Consider the following 18,932-nt stretch of genomic DNA (forward strand, 5'->3'; position numbering starts at 1 on the left):
ATAGAATTGCAGTCCTGATAAACTAGATCCTGTGAAGCTCTAACTTCCAGGGAGACTTCAGGGGCATGCATTCACTGTGACCGCACTTCACTATCATCACCTACTAGAATCTTTTTTGGCTACAACCCCAGTTTTAATCAGGAGAGACTGCATCTGACTCAGGGCTGGGCTTTCAGGGGCCGCCCCAGACACACACTGCTTTCGCACCTTCCTCCATCCGGAGGGGGCACTCCTGTGGGACCGGCGACCCACGCCTCTTCTCCATCGGAATGGGGGGGAGGGACTCCAGCCTCCACCTGGGTAGGGGGGGCTCCCGCGGGAGTCCAACCCTGAGAAGCGGAAGCCCACGGCCCCCACCCGCAGGTGGCAGAAACCTTCAGGGGCGGGGCCGGGAGCGTGAAGCCGCGTCGGTAGGCCGTGCCGTGTCGCGCGCCTGCGCCCTGGGGCGGGGGCGGGGCGACATGCTGCCACGCCCCCTAAAGCTCATCGGTGCGCGACGCCGTCGCCGCGAGCTTGCGTCACAAGTGCGGCGGGCAGCGCAGCCGGTGGGGCGGCGGTGAGTTGACGTGCTCGCCGGTTGGGGATGGCAGTGGCGGGGGCCGCGGGCCGGAGGAGCGAGGGGGGGCCGGAGGCAGCCTCCGATCTGGTTTGCTCCGGGGTACTCCAGGCCGCGGGGCCCGAAGGTGGCTTCTGGGACTGTTTGCGTCCTGGCTGCCTCTCGGCGTGCGGGGCCCGAGAGGAGGGCCGTAGGTGGCCTCGTCTTGCATCCTGAGACTGTTCTGTGCAGCCTCGAGGTTAGGGCTGGTTTCTCGGGAGAAGTCTCTGTGACCGTAAACGGAAGTTTTCCAGGCCTTGGGCCACGCTGTCCTCTTGGGGAGCGGATAGGTGCGATCACAGGCTGGGTCCCTGGGTTCTCGTCCCTTCGCGTGCCACCTAGCTTCGTGGGTTACGAACCTGCCTGTACAAGCTGCACAAATTGGCAGGCAGACTGTACAAGCTGCACGTGCAGTGTGCTTTGGAAACAGCAACGAATTCCGCCTGGGAAATGGGGGGGGGGAAGTTCCCTAAACAGAGGAGGTGGCAAAAGAGGTTCTGGGGGCCCCTCCGCTCTCAAATGACCTGTTAGGAGAGCATGAAGGAGGAGGTGATGTAGCTTGTGTCCCCCGTTTACCCTCAGAACAATCTTCCGAGGCTTCCTTAAGCTCTGCAAGGTTACCAGGAAGGCGCTGGTGGGACCACGAATACCTACTCACTGGGGTGCGAGGGTTCAGCGGGCCAGTCCCGGGGTGGAACCTGAAGCAGGGCCTGACTCATGGCCAGCCCTCAAACGTCACTCCTCCACAGAAGCTCCCCCTTGTCCTGGGGCAGGAGGGGGGCTCCTTGGAAGTTGGCGTCCTGCAGGTGTTCCTAATCCTTCTTGTTCCCCTGTTGCCAAGCATGAGATCCGGGTGGGAAGGGAGGAGGGCAGGCCTGGGCTTCATGGGGCAGCAGCCCTCGCTTGAGCTCCGTACCGTCATTCCTACCCTGGGCAGGACCCCATTCTTGGGACACAGATGAGTGAAACACTACCAACCTGATTGAGATCTTCATAGACAAGGGTTATTTAGAAGTTGTTTGTTTTTCCTCTTATCCTTGGAAAACCTTCACGGTGGCCTTTTGGGATTTGCACATTTAAAGCGGGTAACCTGAATGCCTTCGTTGTGTGGTTTCTGCTGTCCCTGGGTAGAATTGAGGGGGGCATGAAAGTGGATAAGAAAAGCCACATTTTTATGTTCTCTAATCTCTAACTGAAATTTAGCCTTTCCTCCAGTTATGAATGTAGGCAGCAAACCACAGTATTAACAGGGTGACTTTGTCACCAATAGAAGTCACAGATGTTTCCATATCTTACGATATGTTCGTCACATATCCCCTGGATATGTTCGTCACATATCCCCTGGACATAAGTTCGTCACAACTTCAGAATTGTAGTAGTTATTAGACTTGATGCTAAGTCATGCTCTGTGTTAATAGTCACGTATGGTGGGGCGCCTGGGTGGGGCGCCTGGGTGGCGCAGTCGGTTAAGCGTCCGACTTCAGCCAGGTCACGATCTCGCGGTCCGTGAGTTCGAGCCCCGCGTCGGGCTCTGGGCTGATGGCTCAGAGCCTGGAGCCTGTTTCCGATTCTGTGTCTCCCTCTCTCTCTGTCCCTCCCCCATTCATGCTCTGTCTCTCTCTGCCCCAAAAATAAATAAACGTTAAAAAAAAAAAAATTAAAAAAAAAATAGTCACGTATGGTATGCTATCAACAATTTAATATTTGTATTTTGATAACATTTTATTTTGGTTGATCCATGCTTGTTATTACAGATTCTGTACCTGCAAATTTGCCTACACACTGAAATTATTTGTGGCCCCAAAGTCAGTACTTGCAGTGTTTTCGTGGTCTGTCACAGACAAGTGTACGGTGGCAAAAAGTTTGGGTCGCCTGACACATTCTCAGCTACAGCTGACTGAGGCGACACTGCCTTCTTGTCTCAGCCCTCCTGTGTTAACAAGGGTTCTCTTTTCCAGGCTGTTTGGTGTCATGGCTTTTGCATTTTTATGCTTTTTGCCGGTGACATCACTGTTTAAAATGGCCCCCGAGCACTATGCTAAAGTGGCATGTTAGTGTTCTCAGCGCAAGAAGGCCGCGAGGTGCCTTATGGAGAAAACTTTGCGTGTGTTGGATACGTTTCATTTGGGCTTGAGTGATGCTGCCGTCGGCAGTGAGTTCAAAACTAAGGAATTAGCAATACGTATCACGTAAGCGGCCTTTAACCAGAATCACACATAGCACGAGTTACGTGTTGGTCGGTTGACAAAAATGTTACAGGCGGCCCTTGTCCATTTCTCCTGGGAGCAGTGGGGTCAGGCTTCGCTAATTGGGTGTTCCTGGTGACTTCATACAACATGACAGCCTTGAATACCAAGAATTGACAGTGCTCGGTTTCCTTTCTAGTCCCGTGTATTTAAAAGGTCCTGAGAAGGGGTTTCTAGGTTTTGCAGGGCTGCTGGAGGGGTCTGTGGCACACACACGTAATAACAAGGACAATTATAGCCTGAGAAATTCAATTTGTTCTTAAAGTAAGTTTGTGTTAGCTGAGACAAGTCCTTGAAGACTCTGCTGCCTTTTGGGAGACGCGTGTCTGCAGCTGCTGACCTCATTCATGTGCTCGTGACCCCTTCAGAGGCTGTAACAGCTTTGTTCCCACATATTTGCTTGTTGAGTTTTGAATAAATAATATTTAAAAATAAAAGGGCCTGTGGTTTTGTGTCCCTGAAGAGCAACAAGGGAGGGAGGCTGGTCCCTGTCTATAGTCAGACTTGGGGAGAGGAACACCTGGCATGGGGTGGGTGTTACTGGGGTCCCTGGGCTCCAGGGGAGCTCACACCACCCGGCAGGGCTGGTGAAGGGGCCCCTGGGGCCAATCCATAGAAAAGGTCAGGGCAGCGCTGTGGCAGAGGGTTGCCTTTTTTTTCTTGATAAGGGCAACCTCGTGTATCCCCCTCTGTCCTGATGACACCCCCTTACTGAAGCCCTGATGTTTCCACAGAACTGTCTGGCCGTTAGCCCTTCATCCTTGGTCGAGGAGATGACCAACCAGGTAAGGCCTATGGTGGGGAGTAGAATCAGCTGGTCTCTGGCAGGTTGGGGCCCAGAATGTTGTCTGGGTGTGTGGTCAGGAAACTAGCCTCTGATTCCTGCTCCGCTCCTGAAGTGCGTGACCCAAAATGCACTAAACCTGCACCTTAGTTTACGGACACGTTGAAAGAATTTGTACTCAGCGGGTGCCCGGCTGGCTCAGTGCGTAGAGCATGTGACTCTTGACCTCACGGTTGTGAGTTCAAGCTCCACGTTGGGCATAGAGTTTACTTAATAAAAAAATGAAAATTAAAAGAATTGGTACTTAAAAACCAGAAAGAAAAAAGTATTGGAAAGGGACAGCAGTAACAGGTTAAGCGGGCTGTGTGGTTTTATACAACTGCAGAAGTTAGGCTGGAAACTGGACCCAGAGCCTCCTGGTGACCAGAGCAGGGAATGCACGGAATTTATCGGTGTCCTAGGGGTGGGGGGAGGAGAGACCCCAGCTTCTGTAAGAGCTGATTTTTTCTGGTATAGTCGACTGTGCAAGTCTTACATGAGCAGGAATCAGGGAGCCTGCGGGATGGTCAGGGTGGGGGCAGGGGACGTAGCTCACACGGGGAACCACATCTACCGGGGGGATGGCTGGTGACTTGGGCGCCGGGGCATTTTAGGGGAGGGAACGGGATACATCTGAAGTCTGACCGTTGGTCTAACGTGGCGTCTGTTCTTTTTCAGTACAGTATTCTCTTCAAACAGGAGCAAGGTAAGGGGCCTGCCTGTTCAGGCACACTCACCTGTGAGAACTGTGTCGTCCCCGAGTCTCTGGGCTGACCAGACGCGCAGTCCCCAGACGTGCTCTCTGCAGAAGAACTGGCAGAAGCAGCTGAAAACAAATACACTTAAAAACAGACTGCAGCAAAAGCCCCCAGACAACTAACTGAAAAGAAAAGACAAAGCAGGGGTCACATGATAGACTGAGGGAAACTTTCCCACCTGAGGAAGGTGCAGCTCTGAGCTTCCCAGCTCCCAGGGTGAAAGAGGAAACATTTCAGCCTCAGAACTTACCTTGGGAGTCTTTACTCTGGTTCTTCCATTTCAGACAAGCGCGGGGACTCGCGCAGAGGCTTTGACCCTAATGAAAGGGGGGGGGGCCGGGGGGGGGGGAGGCCAGAGTCCAGTCCGGGAGTGCAGCTTGCCAGGGATATTGGGCTTTGCGCAGCTGTTAAGCACACCTGGACGGGTCAGGTGGCGCCTGGGGGAGTTTGTGGGAATGCCTAATAAAAGCTCTTCCGCTCTAAGTAGGGACGTTTAGGGAGTCTGAAGTTTAAGCCCAAAGCATCCTTCCAAGTTAGCTCAGATGAATAACCAGCTAATGAGTATTGCCAGTCGGCTACCTGGTGTGCAGCTCCTGCCGTCCGGGCAGCAGGCTGGCTCGGGTGGGCAAGTCGTTGGAGCCACGGGGCTGTACGTGAGTCACAGCTGTTCGGGGCCCTTACCTTCACGTCTTGGGAAGGTGTTCCTTGACCACTGCTCCCGGGACGAATAAAGGCTCGGTCTGCAGACTTGACAGGCAGGCCCCCCGGATATGCAGCTGGCGGACTTCAGATTCAAGCTGCACTTGAGTTGTTGGTTACTAGATTGGGTTGGAGTCCCAGTTTCACTCCTTCTTGGCTTTTGACTTTGGGTGACTTCCTTGGCTTCTCTCAGCCTCCGATTCCTTGTCTGTAAAATGAGCAGCTACTTGATAGGGCTGTTGTGATTGAGGTAATACTTATAAAAAGACTAATGTGGTAACTGACTCATTAAGCATAATAGACATTTGATGGCAAGAGGCAACTCAAGTATGGAGGTATTTATTTCCAGACCTGTACTGTTTGCAGTTGAACTGCCTACTGGTTTCTAAAGATCTCTAAGAGATAAGGCTTAATCAAGTGTAGGTTTTTGGTTGGGGGTGAAGGTTTCCCACCGGTTTCGCTAGTTTTCACCAAGTGATAGCCGCTCCGGGCTGATGCACATGGGCCGCGCCAGTTCATTCCAGTGCTCCCTCCCGCCCGGTGAACCTGTGATTAGGGGTAAGCGGCTTCTTCAGAACCTTGGCTGCTCGTGTGCCTTTGCGGTTCTGATGGGAGCTGGTGGGAGGGCACTTTGCCTGTAGGGGCAGGTGGATGGACCTCAGAATCGTTGGAGCGGTATTTCCGCTTCAGTTCAGAACAATTTAGAAGTTGCACGAAGACTTTGAAACGAACTGCTTTCCATTGTAGCCCATGATGATGCCATTTGGTCAGTCGCCTGGGGGACAAACAAGAAAGAAAACTCTGAGACAGTGGTCACGGGATCCCTGGATGACCTGGTGAAGGTCTGGAAATGGTGAGCGCTCTTTCCCCTGACAGCCTTGGAAAGTGAGGTTTAGGGTTTTGCTTCTGGACTCCCCCAAGTTGCAATCAGGAAAGTATTAACTGTTTTCTGAGCTACAAAGTGGTAGCAGTTGGTGGTATAAAAAGGCAGCTGATTTTTTCCTCACTTGTTTTCCTCTTCTTCAACGTTAAGACCCTATAGTTTAAAAAAAAAAAGAAAAAAGTCCCACAGTTAAAACTTGGCCACATTTGGTGTCCCGTGGCTCTTCAGGTCCCCTCTGATTCTGCATTTCACAGACCACTGGTAGTGCACGGTCACGGGGACCAGAATTTCCGATGCCAGGTACAGCGTGTTGTGTGTGAAGAAACCCATTTCTCTGTCCCCCGCTGAAGGTGTGATGAGAGGCTGGACCTACAGTGGAGTCTGGAGGGCCATCAACTGGGTGTGGTGTCCGTGGACATCAGCCACACGCTGCCCATTGCTGCGTCCAGTTCTCTTGATGCTCACATTCGTCTCTGGGACTTGGAAAACGGCAAACAGATAAAGTCCATAGATGCAGGACCTGGTAAGAGTTGTGCTTTTAGGGAAGATAATAGACATTCACACTTCTCAAAACCTCTAGGGATAGGTATGTTTTACAGTTCAGCATTTTTTAATTTGTCTTTTTTTTCTTAAGTTTATTTATTTATTTTGAGAGAGGGGGTGTGGGAGGAGCAGAGAGAGACAGAGAGAGAGAGAGAGGATCACAAGCAGGGTCTGAGCTGTCAGCATAGACCCTGACGCAGGGCTTGAACTTACAGACCGTGAGATCATGACCTGAGCCGAAATCAAGAATTAACCGACTGAGCCACCCAGGTTCAGAATTTTTTGGCTTGGAGAGGATAATGCGGGTGTGTGGGCTGTGGGTTATGTGATACCTTTTGTGGAGTTGGAGGGAGCATTAATATCTTAGCAACGAAACATGAGTGTGTGTGTCTGTGCAGGTGAGATTTCACTGCCAACTAAATTTTGGTATTAACCGTGTTTCAAAAACAGTTTTTTAGAAGCTTTAGATTTGGGGGTGTGGACCTGTATCCGGATGGTCCAGGGGTTCTGTTTGCCGTGCTCTAATTTGACATGTGCCCTGCCTGATAGGAGTCTCTTGTGCACAGTAGTGTGTCCTCTTAGGTCTGTATCATGGCAGTCTCTCCTATGATCTGTATTTGAGGGACAGGAAACTTCTGGAATAACATTCATTTTATCTAAAGCGTCGTAGGACAGCATAGTCTTGTCCATCAGCCTTGATTAATGATTTCAGTGGGCCGGGTCATGTGGCACAAGCAGCGCGACATCTCAGGATCCCTTGTCCCCTCAACTTTACTTATAAATGTCTGCATGGCATTCGTGACCAGGGGCTGTTCGCCAGAATGGGTGATGGCCGCTAGAGAGCACAGAGAGCCACTGCCTTGATCCCAGAGAAGCCGCTTAGCTGTTTCCCTGGCACACCTCCCTTGGTTGGAGCCCCGGGGAGGTTTGCCCCCTACTGGCTGTGCTCAGTAATCACGACCGGCTTTATATTGGAAAGAATAGTAGTCCCAGGGTTTGTAAGGAGGCTAGGTTGTCTGGAAACTGCGTGTATTTTCCCTCAGAAGCAAGGCTCCCCGGTCTGTGAGGCTCACCCCTGGAGCTTTTTAAAGGATACGTGTGCCCAGACCCTATTTTGTTTCCACTGAAACACAGTTATCAGGGTGTGTGGGCTGGATATGCATTTGGAAAAGGCTACGTATGGGGGACACTGTGATCGCCCCGGGTGGTTGTCTTGCCCCTCTCCTTATCTGCCGACGTCACTCACGGAGGACTTGGGGTCCCAGACCGGCCCCCAAATCTACGAAGACTGTTACAGAGCCAGGGAGAGGAGAAGGAGGCAGATCTCTTGCTGCCTTTTCACCTTGGGCACCCAGGCCTTCCCCAGACCTAGGACGCTGAGGTCACTGCATGGCTGTCGTGGTCACGGGCACGCTGCAGTTGAAGAAACGAGTGCTGGATTGGTTCCGGGAAGAGGGTGGGTCTGCACGCAGCCGGCCTTGCCTGACCAGCAGTGCCGTCGACAGCCGGGCGCCTCGTCCGTGTGTGAGGCACGTGCCCGTTGGAAGGTTACTGTTAGGAAAGAAACGGTGCAGAGACTTGTCAAGGGGCTGGATTTCTCTTGGTTCAGGAATCTGCACAGAACCGGACCCGGCCACCAAATGGCAGTTCCTTGGGTGACAGAGGAGCAGCTGAGTCGCCCGGACAATGAATACGGGGACGTGGGCCCCGAAGCTGTACCTGTCTGGGAAATATGCCCGGGGGGTGTGGACCGACCACCACGGCAAAAGAAAGAAAGAAAATCACTGATCCTGAGGAAGGAAGTGAGGCTGAAGACACAGACGCTGCCCCCAGCACACTGGCGCTTGGGAAGACGAGTGGGAGCAGCCAGGGCCTCGCCCCCCCACGGCAGGACAGCCCCGACGGCAGGGGAGCCTCCCATTGGGGAGGTGGGGCTTACGAGAGTAAATGTCTGTTATGCAGATATAAATCTTAGGGTGCAGGAATAAGGAATAAGAATTCCTTCAGTTCTGAGCATAAGGATATTTCGTACTAAAAATTCCATATTGTAAACCAGTTAATAGGGAATTGTAAAAATAATTCAGAAATGTTATTCTATTAAACTGCAAGGAATAAAAATCAGATTCTCTAAAAACTGTTATTCCAGTAAACAGCTAACTATAATAGGAATAAGAAAGCATAATCTTATTAGAGTAAATGCTAGTCATTTACAGATTAAAAAGTACCTGTTGATTACAAAAGCTTTTTCAGATCTTGATTGAGCATTCTTTTTTTAAAAAAATTTTTTTAATGTTTATTTTTAAGTGAGAGAGAGTGTGTGAGTGGGTGGGTGGGGCAGAGAGAGAGGGAGACACAAAATCTGAAGCAGGTTCCAGGCTCTGAGCTGTCAGCACACAGCCTGACACGGGGCCGAAGCCACAGACCGTGAGACCATGACCTGAGCCGAAGTCGGACTCTTAACTGACTGAGCCAGCCAGGTGCCCTGAAGTTAATTTCCTTTTTAAAACGTTTCATAAGAAAAGTGATAGAGCTAAATTATTGATCACTCCTTTGAATATGTTAAAATTTGCAAGGGAGTTTTGTTTTAAAACCCCTTGGAAGACACTGCTGACCCATCTGTGCTGGGACCCCTGTCTGCCAGGAGTCCAGCTCAGCGGCCTCTCCGCCGTCCCGTGTCCTATCATGGCACAACAGAAGAGTGTTTACAGCAGTACGTGTTCCTTTATTCACAGCTTCCTTGAGGCAAGCTTGCACTGCTGTGATTGCAGCATCAGGTTAACCCACGGTGAGCGTGCGGTTCACCGAGTTTTTGTAAATCTCTGGGGCCGTGCAGCCAGCTCTGCAGTTCAGTTTTAAAACACTCGCGCGCCTCAGAACGTCCCCTCAGGTCCACGTGCAGTCCGTGTGCGCCTCAGCCTCAGGCAGCCTCAGACCCACTGTGTCTGCAGTTTTGCCTTTGGAGAACTTCCACGTAGGTGGGGGGGGGGGGGGTTGTCTTCTACACCGTCTTTCTGCGGCGTAAGGTTTTCAGGCTCATTCGTGTTGTAGGGTGTGCCGGCAGCTCCTTTTTGTTTCTGGACAGTGTTCCCTTACCACGTTGCAGAATATTTTGTTCTCCCACCCAGCACTTGATGGACATTTGGATTCTCTCCAGGTTTTTACTGTTATGGGCGGTGCTGTGAACACCACTGCCCAAGTCTGTGTGGACACGTGTTTTCATTTCTCTCGGGTGGATATCCAGGAGTGGAACTGCCAGATGTTGTGGTACTTGTTTGCATTTAAGAAATTGTCAAACTGGGGGCACCTAAGTGGCTCAGTTGGTTAAGCGGCCGACTTCAGCTCAGGTCGTAATCTCACGGCTCGTGAGTTCGAGCCCCGGGTCGGGCTCTGTGCTGACAGCTCGGAGCCTGGAGCCTGCTTCAAATTCTGTGTCTCCGTCTCTCTCTGCCCCTTCCCTGCTTGTGCTCTCTCGCTCTCAAAAATAAATAAACATTTTTAAAAAATAAAAATAATTGTCAGACTGTTAAGAGAACAATCCTATTTACAACTGCACTAAAAACAATAAGATACCTGTGAGTAAACCCACCCAAGAAGCTGAAAGTCCTGTACTTTGAAAACTATAAAACACTGATGAAAGAAATTGAAGAGGAAGCAAAGAAATGGAGAAACATTCCATGCTCCTTGACTGAGAGAGCAAACATTGTTAAGATGTCTATGCTACCCAAAGCAGTCTACACATTTAATGTACTCTCTATCAAAATACCACCAGCATTCTTCACAGAGCTAGAACAATCCTAAAATGTGTGTGGTACCACAGAAGACCCCAAATAGCCAAAGTAATCTTGAAAAAGCAAAGCAAAGCTGGAGGCATCACGATTCCAGATTCCAAGCTATACTACAAAGCTGTAATCACCAAGACAGTATGATTCTGGCACAAAAATAGGCACACAGATCAGTAGAACACAATAGAAAACCCAGAAATGGACACAACTGTACGGTCAACTAATCTTCAACAAAGCAGGAGAGAATGTCCAATGGGAAACAATCTCTTCCACAGATGGTATTGGGAAAATTGGGCCACTCTCTTACGCCATACACAAGAATAAATTGAAAATGGACTAAAGACCTAAATGTGAGGCCTGAAACCGTAGTAATCCTAGAGGAGAAGACAGGCAGTAACCTCTTTGCCATTGGCTGCAGCAGCTTCCTTCTAGATACGTCTCCTGAGGCAAGGAGAACAAAAGCAAAAATAGACCACTGGGACTTTCTCAAGATAAAGCTTCTGCACAGTGAAGGAAACAATCAACAAAACTAAAAGGCAGCCACCGGAATGGGAGAACAAATTTGCGAATGACGTATCAGATAAAGGGTTAGTATCCAAAATATATAAAGAACTTATACAACCCAACACTCCCCAAAAATAATCCAGTTTAAAAATGAGCAGAAGACATGGGGGCGCCTGGGTGGCTCAGTCGGTTGAGCATCCAACTTCAGCTCAGGTCAGGATCTCACGGCTTGTGAGTTCGAGCCCCGTGTCGGCCTCTGTACTGACAGCTCAGAGCCTGGAGCCTGTCTTCAGATTCTGTGTCTTTCTCTCTGTCTCTGCCCCTCCCTCGCTCACACTGTGTCTCTGTCTCTCAGAAATAAATAAAGATTTTTAAAAAATTTAAAAATAAAAATGAGCAGAAGACATGGACAGACACTTTTCCAAAGAAGACATCCGGATGCCAACAGACCCATGAAAGATCCTCAGTGTCACTCGTCATCGGGCAAACGCAGATCAGAACCACAATAGATACTACCGCACACCTGTCAGAACGGCTAAAATCAACAACACGAGAAGTAACAAGTGTTGGCGAGGATACGGAGAAAGGGGAACCTCTTGCATTGTTGGTGGGGATGCTGGTGCAGCCACTGTGGAGAAGAGTGTGGCGGTTCCTCAGAAAGTTAAAAATAGAACTATCCTGTGATCCAGCAATTGCACTACTAAGTGTTTACCTGAAGGATACAAAGCACTGATTCGAAGGCATAGATGTACCCGTATGTTTACAGCAGCATTATGTACAATAGCCAAGATCTGGAAGCAGCCCCAGTGTCCACTGACTGATGAATACATACAGATGATGTGATACATATACAGTGGAATATTAGTCATAATAATGAGATCTTGCCATTTGCAATGACATGGATGGATCTAGGAAGAGTATTATGTTCAGTGAAATGAGTCAGAGGAGGATAAATACCATGTGATCTCACTTGTATGTGGAATTTAAGAAACAAATGAGCAGATGGGTGGGGGGAGGGAACAGACAAGCCAAGAAACAGACTCTTAACTATAGAGAACACACTGCTGGTCACCAGAGGGGAGGGAGGTGGAGGGTGGGTTAAATAGGTGATGGGATGAAGGGGTGCACTTATGATGAGCCCCCAGTGATTAAAGTTAAAAACAAAAACTCGAAATGTTTTTCAGAGTGGTCACACCAGTGTATGAGGATTTGGGTTTCTCGATATCCTTGTTAACACTTGTCCGTCCTGTTTTTATTAAAATTTAAGTAGATCTGTACTAAGTTGGTAAAGAATTAACACCTTTACACATAGGTTTTTGAATCAGGACATGATTTCTAATCTTTTAAAAATGTATCTTTTGGTAAAACTTTAAAAGTTTTTAAAATTGGGGCGCCTGGGTGGCTCAGTTGCTTGAGTGTCCGACTTCAGCTCAGGTCATGATCTCACGGTCCATGAGTTCGAGCCCCACGTGCTGACAGCTCAGAGCCTGGAGCCCGTTTCAGATTCGGTGTGTGCCCCTCTCTCTGCCCCTGCCCTGCTCATGCTCTGTCTCTCTCTGTCTCAGAAATAACATTAAAAAAAAAAAAGTTTTTAAAATTAAGGTCACATCTTTTCTCATTGTGTTTTTTTTTTCTTTCTTTCTGTTCAGTGGATGCCTGGACTTTGGCCTTTTCCCCTGATTCCCAGTATCTGGCCACAGGAACTCATGTGGGAAAAGTGAACATTTTTGGTGTGGAAAGTGGGAAAAAGGAATATTCTTTGGACACCAGAGGAAAATTCATTCTTAGTATTGCATATGTAAGGAAACCTTGCTCTCTCCTCTGTCTCCCACTGTTTGCAGTCTGTGCCTCCGGCCCGTGGCCGTGCTGGGGGCAGGCAGCTGTGTGGCGGGCGTGGGGTGTCGTGAGCAGGGGATTTGCTGAGGTTTGCTGGGCGTGGCCTAACAACGCGGAGTCTCAGGTGCTCTCTGCGTGTTCTCCACAGAGTCCTGATGGGAAGTACCTGGCCAGTGGAGCCATAGACGGAATCATCAATATTTTTGACATCGCAACTGGAAAACTCCTGCACACGCTGGAAGGTATGGCTCATTTTCTTCTGTGCAAACTGGGTTATCCGACCACAGAGGAAGAATTGTTCTTTTATTAAAATGCTACTAAATGACAAATGAGCTTTATACTATCTCCGTTGGAAGTCTGAGACGCCTCCAAGTCTTAGTGCGTGGTCAGACTTGTACCCCTGTTGAGTGCTTGTTTTGGTGAATGGGCTTACTCCGTTTTTGTGTTAGTAGATCTCAGCTGTATTAGAGTTTCGTCTCTGTCTTGTTTGGTTCTACAGAAAGTCGTGATTAAAAACCAGTTTTGTCAAGAATCTGACGGTGGATGAAAGCGCCCTGCCTGCGCTCTGCTCTGCTGGCCTCAGGGTGTGGGTGCGAGCCCCGTCAAGCATGGTGGATGGGACAGAGGCTTCTAGCCTGTGCTGTTTTACATGTTTGTTTATTTTGAGAGAGAGAGAATCCAAAACAGGTTCCATGCTGTCGGCACAGAGCCCGGCACGGGGCTCAAACCCACCAACTGTGAAATCGTGACCTGAGCTGACACCAGGAGTTGGACGCTGAACGCGCCTCTGCCCTGTGCTCTTTTGTACCAGTTTGAATTCTGAATTCTCTCCTGTGCCTCCTCACCCGCACACTACTTACCTGCCAGAAGAAATTTAAAGTCAGAGAGCCCCAAAAGAGGCAGGACGGCTGAGAAAAGGCAAGAAGGACCCCATCCTGGCAGGCACATGCATACGTTACCTCCTCAGTTTATTGTTTACTCCACAACACAGGATTTGGTAGGGAAAGCGCGTCCTGTTTGTTCATACAGATCAGAAGCAATGTGTGTTTCCCTATTTGTCCATATTTGTAGCAGAGGAGTTTTTCCCAAGCCATGTGTGCTGAGGTCCAGCTGGTGAGGAAGGGAACTGAGGAGAGGTGGCTCCAGGAGGATGGGGCCTGGATTGCATGGATGTTTCCAGAACATTAGGAGGAGGGGTGCATCCAGTCATTCCCCTCCCTCTCTGACGAAAAGCTCCTGGGCAGTGCGGCTCAAATACTTGTGGTCGTTAAAAGGGACGCTGTCAGTGGGGAGCCCTTGGGGGGAGACTAACGGGGCCTTTGTGAATTTCAGGCCATGCTATGCCCATCCGCTCCTTGACCTTCTCCCCGGATTCTCAGCTGCTCGTCACTGCCTCAGATGACGGCTACATCAAGATCTATGATGTGTAAGTTGCCACGGAGACTCGGGCTTCTCGCCCAGTACCAGTGTCCGTCTTGTCTCCCACTGCTTGGAGGAGTCCTGTCGAGTATGCAGCCCTTCTCCCGGGTCCCTCGGGGGCTTGTGTGCAGAGCCTCAGGCCTTCCTCCCCCATCACACCCCCGTCCTCGAACTGGGAATGTCCGGGAGGGAGATGTGCACCATCTGCCTGCCAGGGTGGGGTCTTTCTTGCCTTTTCTCAGCTGTCCTGCCTCTTGTGGGGCTCTCTGACTTTAAATTTCTTCTGGCAGGTGAGTAATGTGCGGGTGGGGAGGCATAAGAGAGAGTGATCGCTCTCTTCAGGTCGTGGCCGTCTGTCACCGTCAGCTTGTGCAAGGCCCCTTTCTCCTGGGCTTTTCCCCATCCTGTTACCCCCACAAGTCTCCCCTGAGAGGTGTTTGTGTGCTTGACACTTTGACTCAGTACTGAGACCTGTGTGCCTCTGGCTCACGGCTTCCGAATGTGGTGTCCTGATCCCCTGGGGGCACACGTCACACTTCTCCGTGCCCCAGCGATGAATGGGTGCTAAGATTGCTGCCATTTGTCTGTTCCACAATCCTGACCGTCTGTGTGCGAGCCCACACCTGGGCCTGTGAGGGTTTTTCGGGAGCTGCTGGACAGTAGGAGTACTTCTAGCAGCTTTTGGAAGACAAAAAATTGTCAGCAAGGCTGATCTTGGGGCTGTGGCTTCTGACGAGCTGACTGGGGGTGTTAGGACACGGGGCGTGCCTCTGTCCAGTGTGCTGGCTTGTTAGATTCAGGGGGCACCTCTATCCAGTGTGCTGGCTTGTTAGGACTCGGGGCTGGCGCTTTCAGTGTGGCGTCTGCTTGGGATTCTCTCTCTCTCTTTCTCTCTGCTCCTCCTCCTCTGCTTGCCCATGGGCTTTTCTGTCAAAAATAAACTTTACAAGAGAATGGCGTATGCAGGCCACGTCTGTTGGGGAGTGGATGTGGACACCTCCCTGGGATATGGTGGAAACGGTGCGGTCGGGGTCAGAGCCTGCTGCTGTCCGAGGTGGCCTGCCTGCCCCTGCCGGCCCTCGGGTCCTGTCTCCGGAGTCATCTTGCTGAGCTGCTAGAATGTGGTTCCTTTATTTTGAGCTTTTAAGCTCTCAGCTTAAATAGTACTCTTTGCTGTTGGGGGAAATTCACACATTTTGTGCTAATGCCGCCATACAGACTTGTTCCCTCTCCATTTTGATTGAAACTTCCCCATTTCAGACAACACGCCAACTTGGCTGGAACACTGAGTGGCCACGCGTCGTGGGTGCTGAATGTCGCCTTTTGTCCTGACGACACTCACTTTGTTTCCAGGTACTTTTGATTCTTGGCACTTCCTTAAATGCTGGGAAGATGTAGATGGTCTTTTAGGAATCACCTTAAAATTTGAAGATGATCTGACCTTTTTTTTGTAGACGGGTTTCCTCACTGGTTTTGGGTTTTGTTTGAAGCTGTGAAGGCAGTTGTCCTTGGCGGGATCGAAGGTGGACTGTTTTCAGTCTAGGCTTCTGCACACAGTTACTTTAGGAGTGGATGCCTGTATTCCGGTAGTAACTTAAAATACGTAGGTCTGTTTGCAGAATGTTGTGCTTTGAGAGCCCAGTGTTATTCCGGCCCGGGACGGCCAGGACAGGTGGAAGATTTGAGACAGACAGTTTAATAACAGTGCTCAGAGGCTACAGAAGCCTCTTCCTGCAGGAGCGAGCCTCCACTTGGAGGCTGTGACAGGGCCCCTCAATCCGGAAACAGGCACAGGTGTCTGAGACTCCTGCTGAGGGCACTTGCACGAGGGCGGGGCAGACGAGAACTTCAGGGAAATGGCTGCTCCGTGCGTGGGGGAAGCCACGGAGATGCCGGCCCCGGGACCCCCACCCCCCACCCCCGGGGCCCAGGCTGGCCACTGAGTACAGGTAGGCAGAGGGTAGGTGATAGGAGGGTGGGGTTTCCAGTCACATTCCTTCCGACTTTAAAACCGGGATGAAAACCGTTCTGATACTAATGTTCCCTTTTTTAAAACAGTTCATCTGACAAAAGTGTGAAAGTTTGGGATGTTGGAACGAGGACTTGCGTGCACACCTTCTTTGATCACCAGGATCAGGTATGGCCCAGTTCCTTCGTGTCCGCTGGCGTCGTCTGAGCACTGCACCCGCCCTCCCCCTTCCCCGACCCGCTGCCGGGGCCTTGGGGCTCCCTGCTCAGTGTCCGGCCAGCCAGCATCCTGTGTCCTGTCTGGGCTGCGGGTGCTGCGGATGTGCTGGCAGCCTAGCGAGCCGAGAGGCGTGAGAACGTGGCGGTAGCCACACTGCCGTTCGGGGGCCCGCCGGGAGCGCTGTTCCGGGTGCGGCCTGCCGTGCAGCTCGGGAAGGGCCTTCCCCACAAGTCTGCACTTGTCGTTTTTGGAGCTGCCCACAGAAGTGATGTGATCTTTTTCTTTTCTTGTTCTTTCCTTTTTTTTTTTTTTTTTTAAACATACTCGAAGCCACGATTTCTCATGGGTTGTTTGGCTTTATCGACATAACTTTTGCATCAGTGTTTAAATGAGGAAAAGGGGGCTCTGTTTTCCTGGGGGCCTTGTTGTCTCTGCCAGTGTGGAGGTGAGTGGAGGCTCCGGTGGAAGGCAGAGGCCCACTCAGTAGGTCTGGCGTGGGGCCTGGGGCTCTGCATTCTACCCGGCTCCCCATGAGGCCAGTGCTGCCGGCCCCAGCCATTTAGACTAGCAAGTGTTGGGAAACTGGTTAGTGTAAAAAATAAAATGCCCAAGGCAGTAAAAAAGTTGACTTTCAATACATAGTTGTTTTTATGATGATGCTTTCTTTTTTCAAATTTTATATTTAAATAATCTGTATATAGGCCCAACATTGAGGCTTGAACTCACAACCCCAAGATCAAGAGTTACAGGCTCCACCAGCTGAGTCAGCCAGGCGCCCCGTGTCCCCTTTGGAATGCAGCTTAAAGTTAGCATAATTGTTCATGCTTTTTTCCGTTTGATCTTAAATCAGTGCTAACAGAGTTGAGGGAATTTAGTCTTGATACTTCACTTCTGGATTTAAACATTCTGCCGTGGGAGTAAACCCCCCTGGCTGGCCGCGTTTCCCCGTGCGAGAGGCTGAGTGTGGTGGTCTCGGAGGTGGTGTTTGGGTGGCAACGCTGAGATTGCGGCTGGACACCCCCCCCCCCCGCCCGCCCCACTTGGGGTCAGAGGGACAGGCTGACCTGAGGGAACTCCGGCCCCGTGTTTTGTCAGGAAGGCAGTGTGACTGCGCACTTGAACACGCAGCAAGTCAAGTCAGTGCCCCGTGACGTCTAGTTATCCAGCTTGAGGCCTCTAGTCACAGGGGAGGATCGTTGGCTGGGGGGTGGGGGGCGTTAGGTGAGGGGCCCCTGAGGTCATGCCCTGGGGATGGTCCTGGGGCCTTTTTCTTTCAAACGCAAGCCCATGCCGTCCCCTGTGGGTTCCGTCTTCACGGCATTAGGTCCTTCCTCGGGTTCTGAATCTTGAAAGGTTTGTAGGTACACAGATTTGTGTTTAGAAATGAGATCTGACGGAGTATGGGAGGTGAGGGCATGACGACAGGAGCAATGCCACATAATCCCGTTAAAGAAAAGGCCCCATTCTTGCTGGTTCAGAAAACACGGAACACTGTCCTTTTGGTGTTTTTCTAGATTTGGTACGATGAGAATAGAGGAGGATGTTTGTTCATAAAGAATAAAGACATGACAACTTTGTTTTTTCTTTTTATTGGATTTACAGGTCTGGGGAGTAAAATACAATGGAAATGGCTCAAAAATTGTGTCTGTCGGCGACGACCAGGAAATTCACATCTATGATTGCCCAGTGTGAACACCAGTCTCCCAGACTAATGCTGCAAAGAGAATGTATACATTGATCGTGACATTCCTTACCTTCCTAGCTTAACAAAACAGAGCATTTATTGTAGCAGAAACTTAAATTTTGTAGATATAATATAAATCTTTTCATGTTTTATTGGAAATGCTGTTCATACTTTAACAGTGTTCGTGACCCAGACACTGGTGTTCTTGAAAATACTTCTTCCGTGCACCCTGCGGCCGGCAGGAGAGCAGGGGGAAGTCGGCATCGTGCGAAAGCAGGTAACTGTCCCAGAGGGACCCAGGCACTTAATGAACTTGCAGTTTAGAGGCACAGGCTTCCTCCTCCAGGGTGCCAAGTCACACAGAAGCGGTTTGATAAAGCTGATGGGTTTCAGAACGGGGTCCTGAAGGGTTAGGATATTTGGCCGGGTGAGAATGTTCAGAGTCCTACCTTCCTGGGCATCTACTTGGTGTTTTGAAAATGTCCGCTGCTGCACTGTGCACTCTGTTAACTTTAGAGAGGCTGCCTTGACAGCGTCTTTGGGCTCCAACCCTGCCTCGGTTTCCCCGGAGGACCAGTACTTCGGTTCTCTCAGCAGCCACTTGAACTTGGTTGGCATGGAAATGGCTAGCACTCTGAAGCTTGCTGCTGTTTATTAAGAACCTCGTGTGCCTGTAAGTCCAGTCGTGGCTTTTCCCCAAACCCCTATCACCTCCCTCTCCTGCCTCTCGACCTTGGTCGCCCTCCTGTAACCACAGAGCCCTTGACGTTTCCTCTGCCTGTAGCGCCCCCGCCCCCCACACCCACGGGGGGGGGCTCTTATGGCTGCCCCCTCCTTTCCACAGCCATCGCCCATAGCTGACGCTTGCCCTTCTCACTCCAATTACAAGCTCCAGGACAGTGGAGGCTGACCCATCAGATCTCCATGTGAGGCACTTAACACCCCTCGTTTGAGCTCGAGATCGTTTAAAAA

General features: G+C 50.6%; 1 protein-coding gene across 3 annotated transcripts; it reads left to right on the plus strand.

Annotated features, from left to right (window-relative positions):
* The first annotated feature begins 473 nt into the window (after nucleotides 1-473).
* SKIC8 (SKI8 subunit of superkiller complex) lies at nucleotides 474-18,154 on the plus strand. Of its 3 annotated transcripts, none has more exons than XM_040493427.1 (11): nucleotides 474-556; nucleotides 3,576-3,626; nucleotides 4,343-4,370; nucleotides 5,869-5,974; nucleotides 6,355-6,527; nucleotides 12,483-12,631; nucleotides 12,818-12,911; nucleotides 14,002-14,095; nucleotides 15,349-15,441; nucleotides 16,147-16,225; nucleotides 17,879-18,154. In XM_040493427.1, the coding sequence occupies exons 2-11, from the start codon at nucleotides 3,615-3,617 to the stop codon at nucleotides 17,966-17,968; spliced, it is 918 nt and encodes a 305-aa protein (XP_040349361.1). In that variant the 5' UTR covers nucleotides 474-556; nucleotides 3,576-3,614; the 3' UTR covers nucleotides 17,969-18,154. The 3 variants fall into 3 exon arrangements, with proteins under 3 accessions (XP_040349361.1, XP_040349362.1, XP_040349363.1); XM_040493428.1 differs by lacking the exon at nucleotides 474-556 and adding an exon at nucleotides 663-794; XM_040493429.1 differs by lacking the exon at nucleotides 474-556 and adding an exon at nucleotides 2,094-2,097.
* Nucleotides 18,155-18,932: the final 778 nt, after the last annotated feature.

Source organism: Herpailurus yagouaroundi, unplaced genomic scaffold, assembly GCF_014898765.1.
Source record: "Herpailurus yagouaroundi ecotype Mexico unplaced genomic scaffold, PumYag 185, whole genome shotgun sequence".
NCBI lineage: Eukaryota > Metazoa > Chordata > Mammalia > Carnivora > Felidae > Herpailurus > Herpailurus yagouaroundi.

What these genes read in the sequence shown, in the direction of transcription:
- SKIC8 (XM_040493427.1), top strand. An exon ending in GTCCATAGATGCAGGACCTG is followed by an intron (nt 6,528 to 12,482) that starts GTAAGAGTTGTG and finishes CTTTCTGTTCAG; the next exon opens with TGGATGCCTGGACTTTGGCC. An exon ending in ACTCCTGCACACGCTGGAAG is followed by an intron (nt 12,912 to 14,001) that starts GTATGGCTCATT and finishes TGTGAATTTCAG; the next exon opens with GCCATGCTATGCCCATCCGC.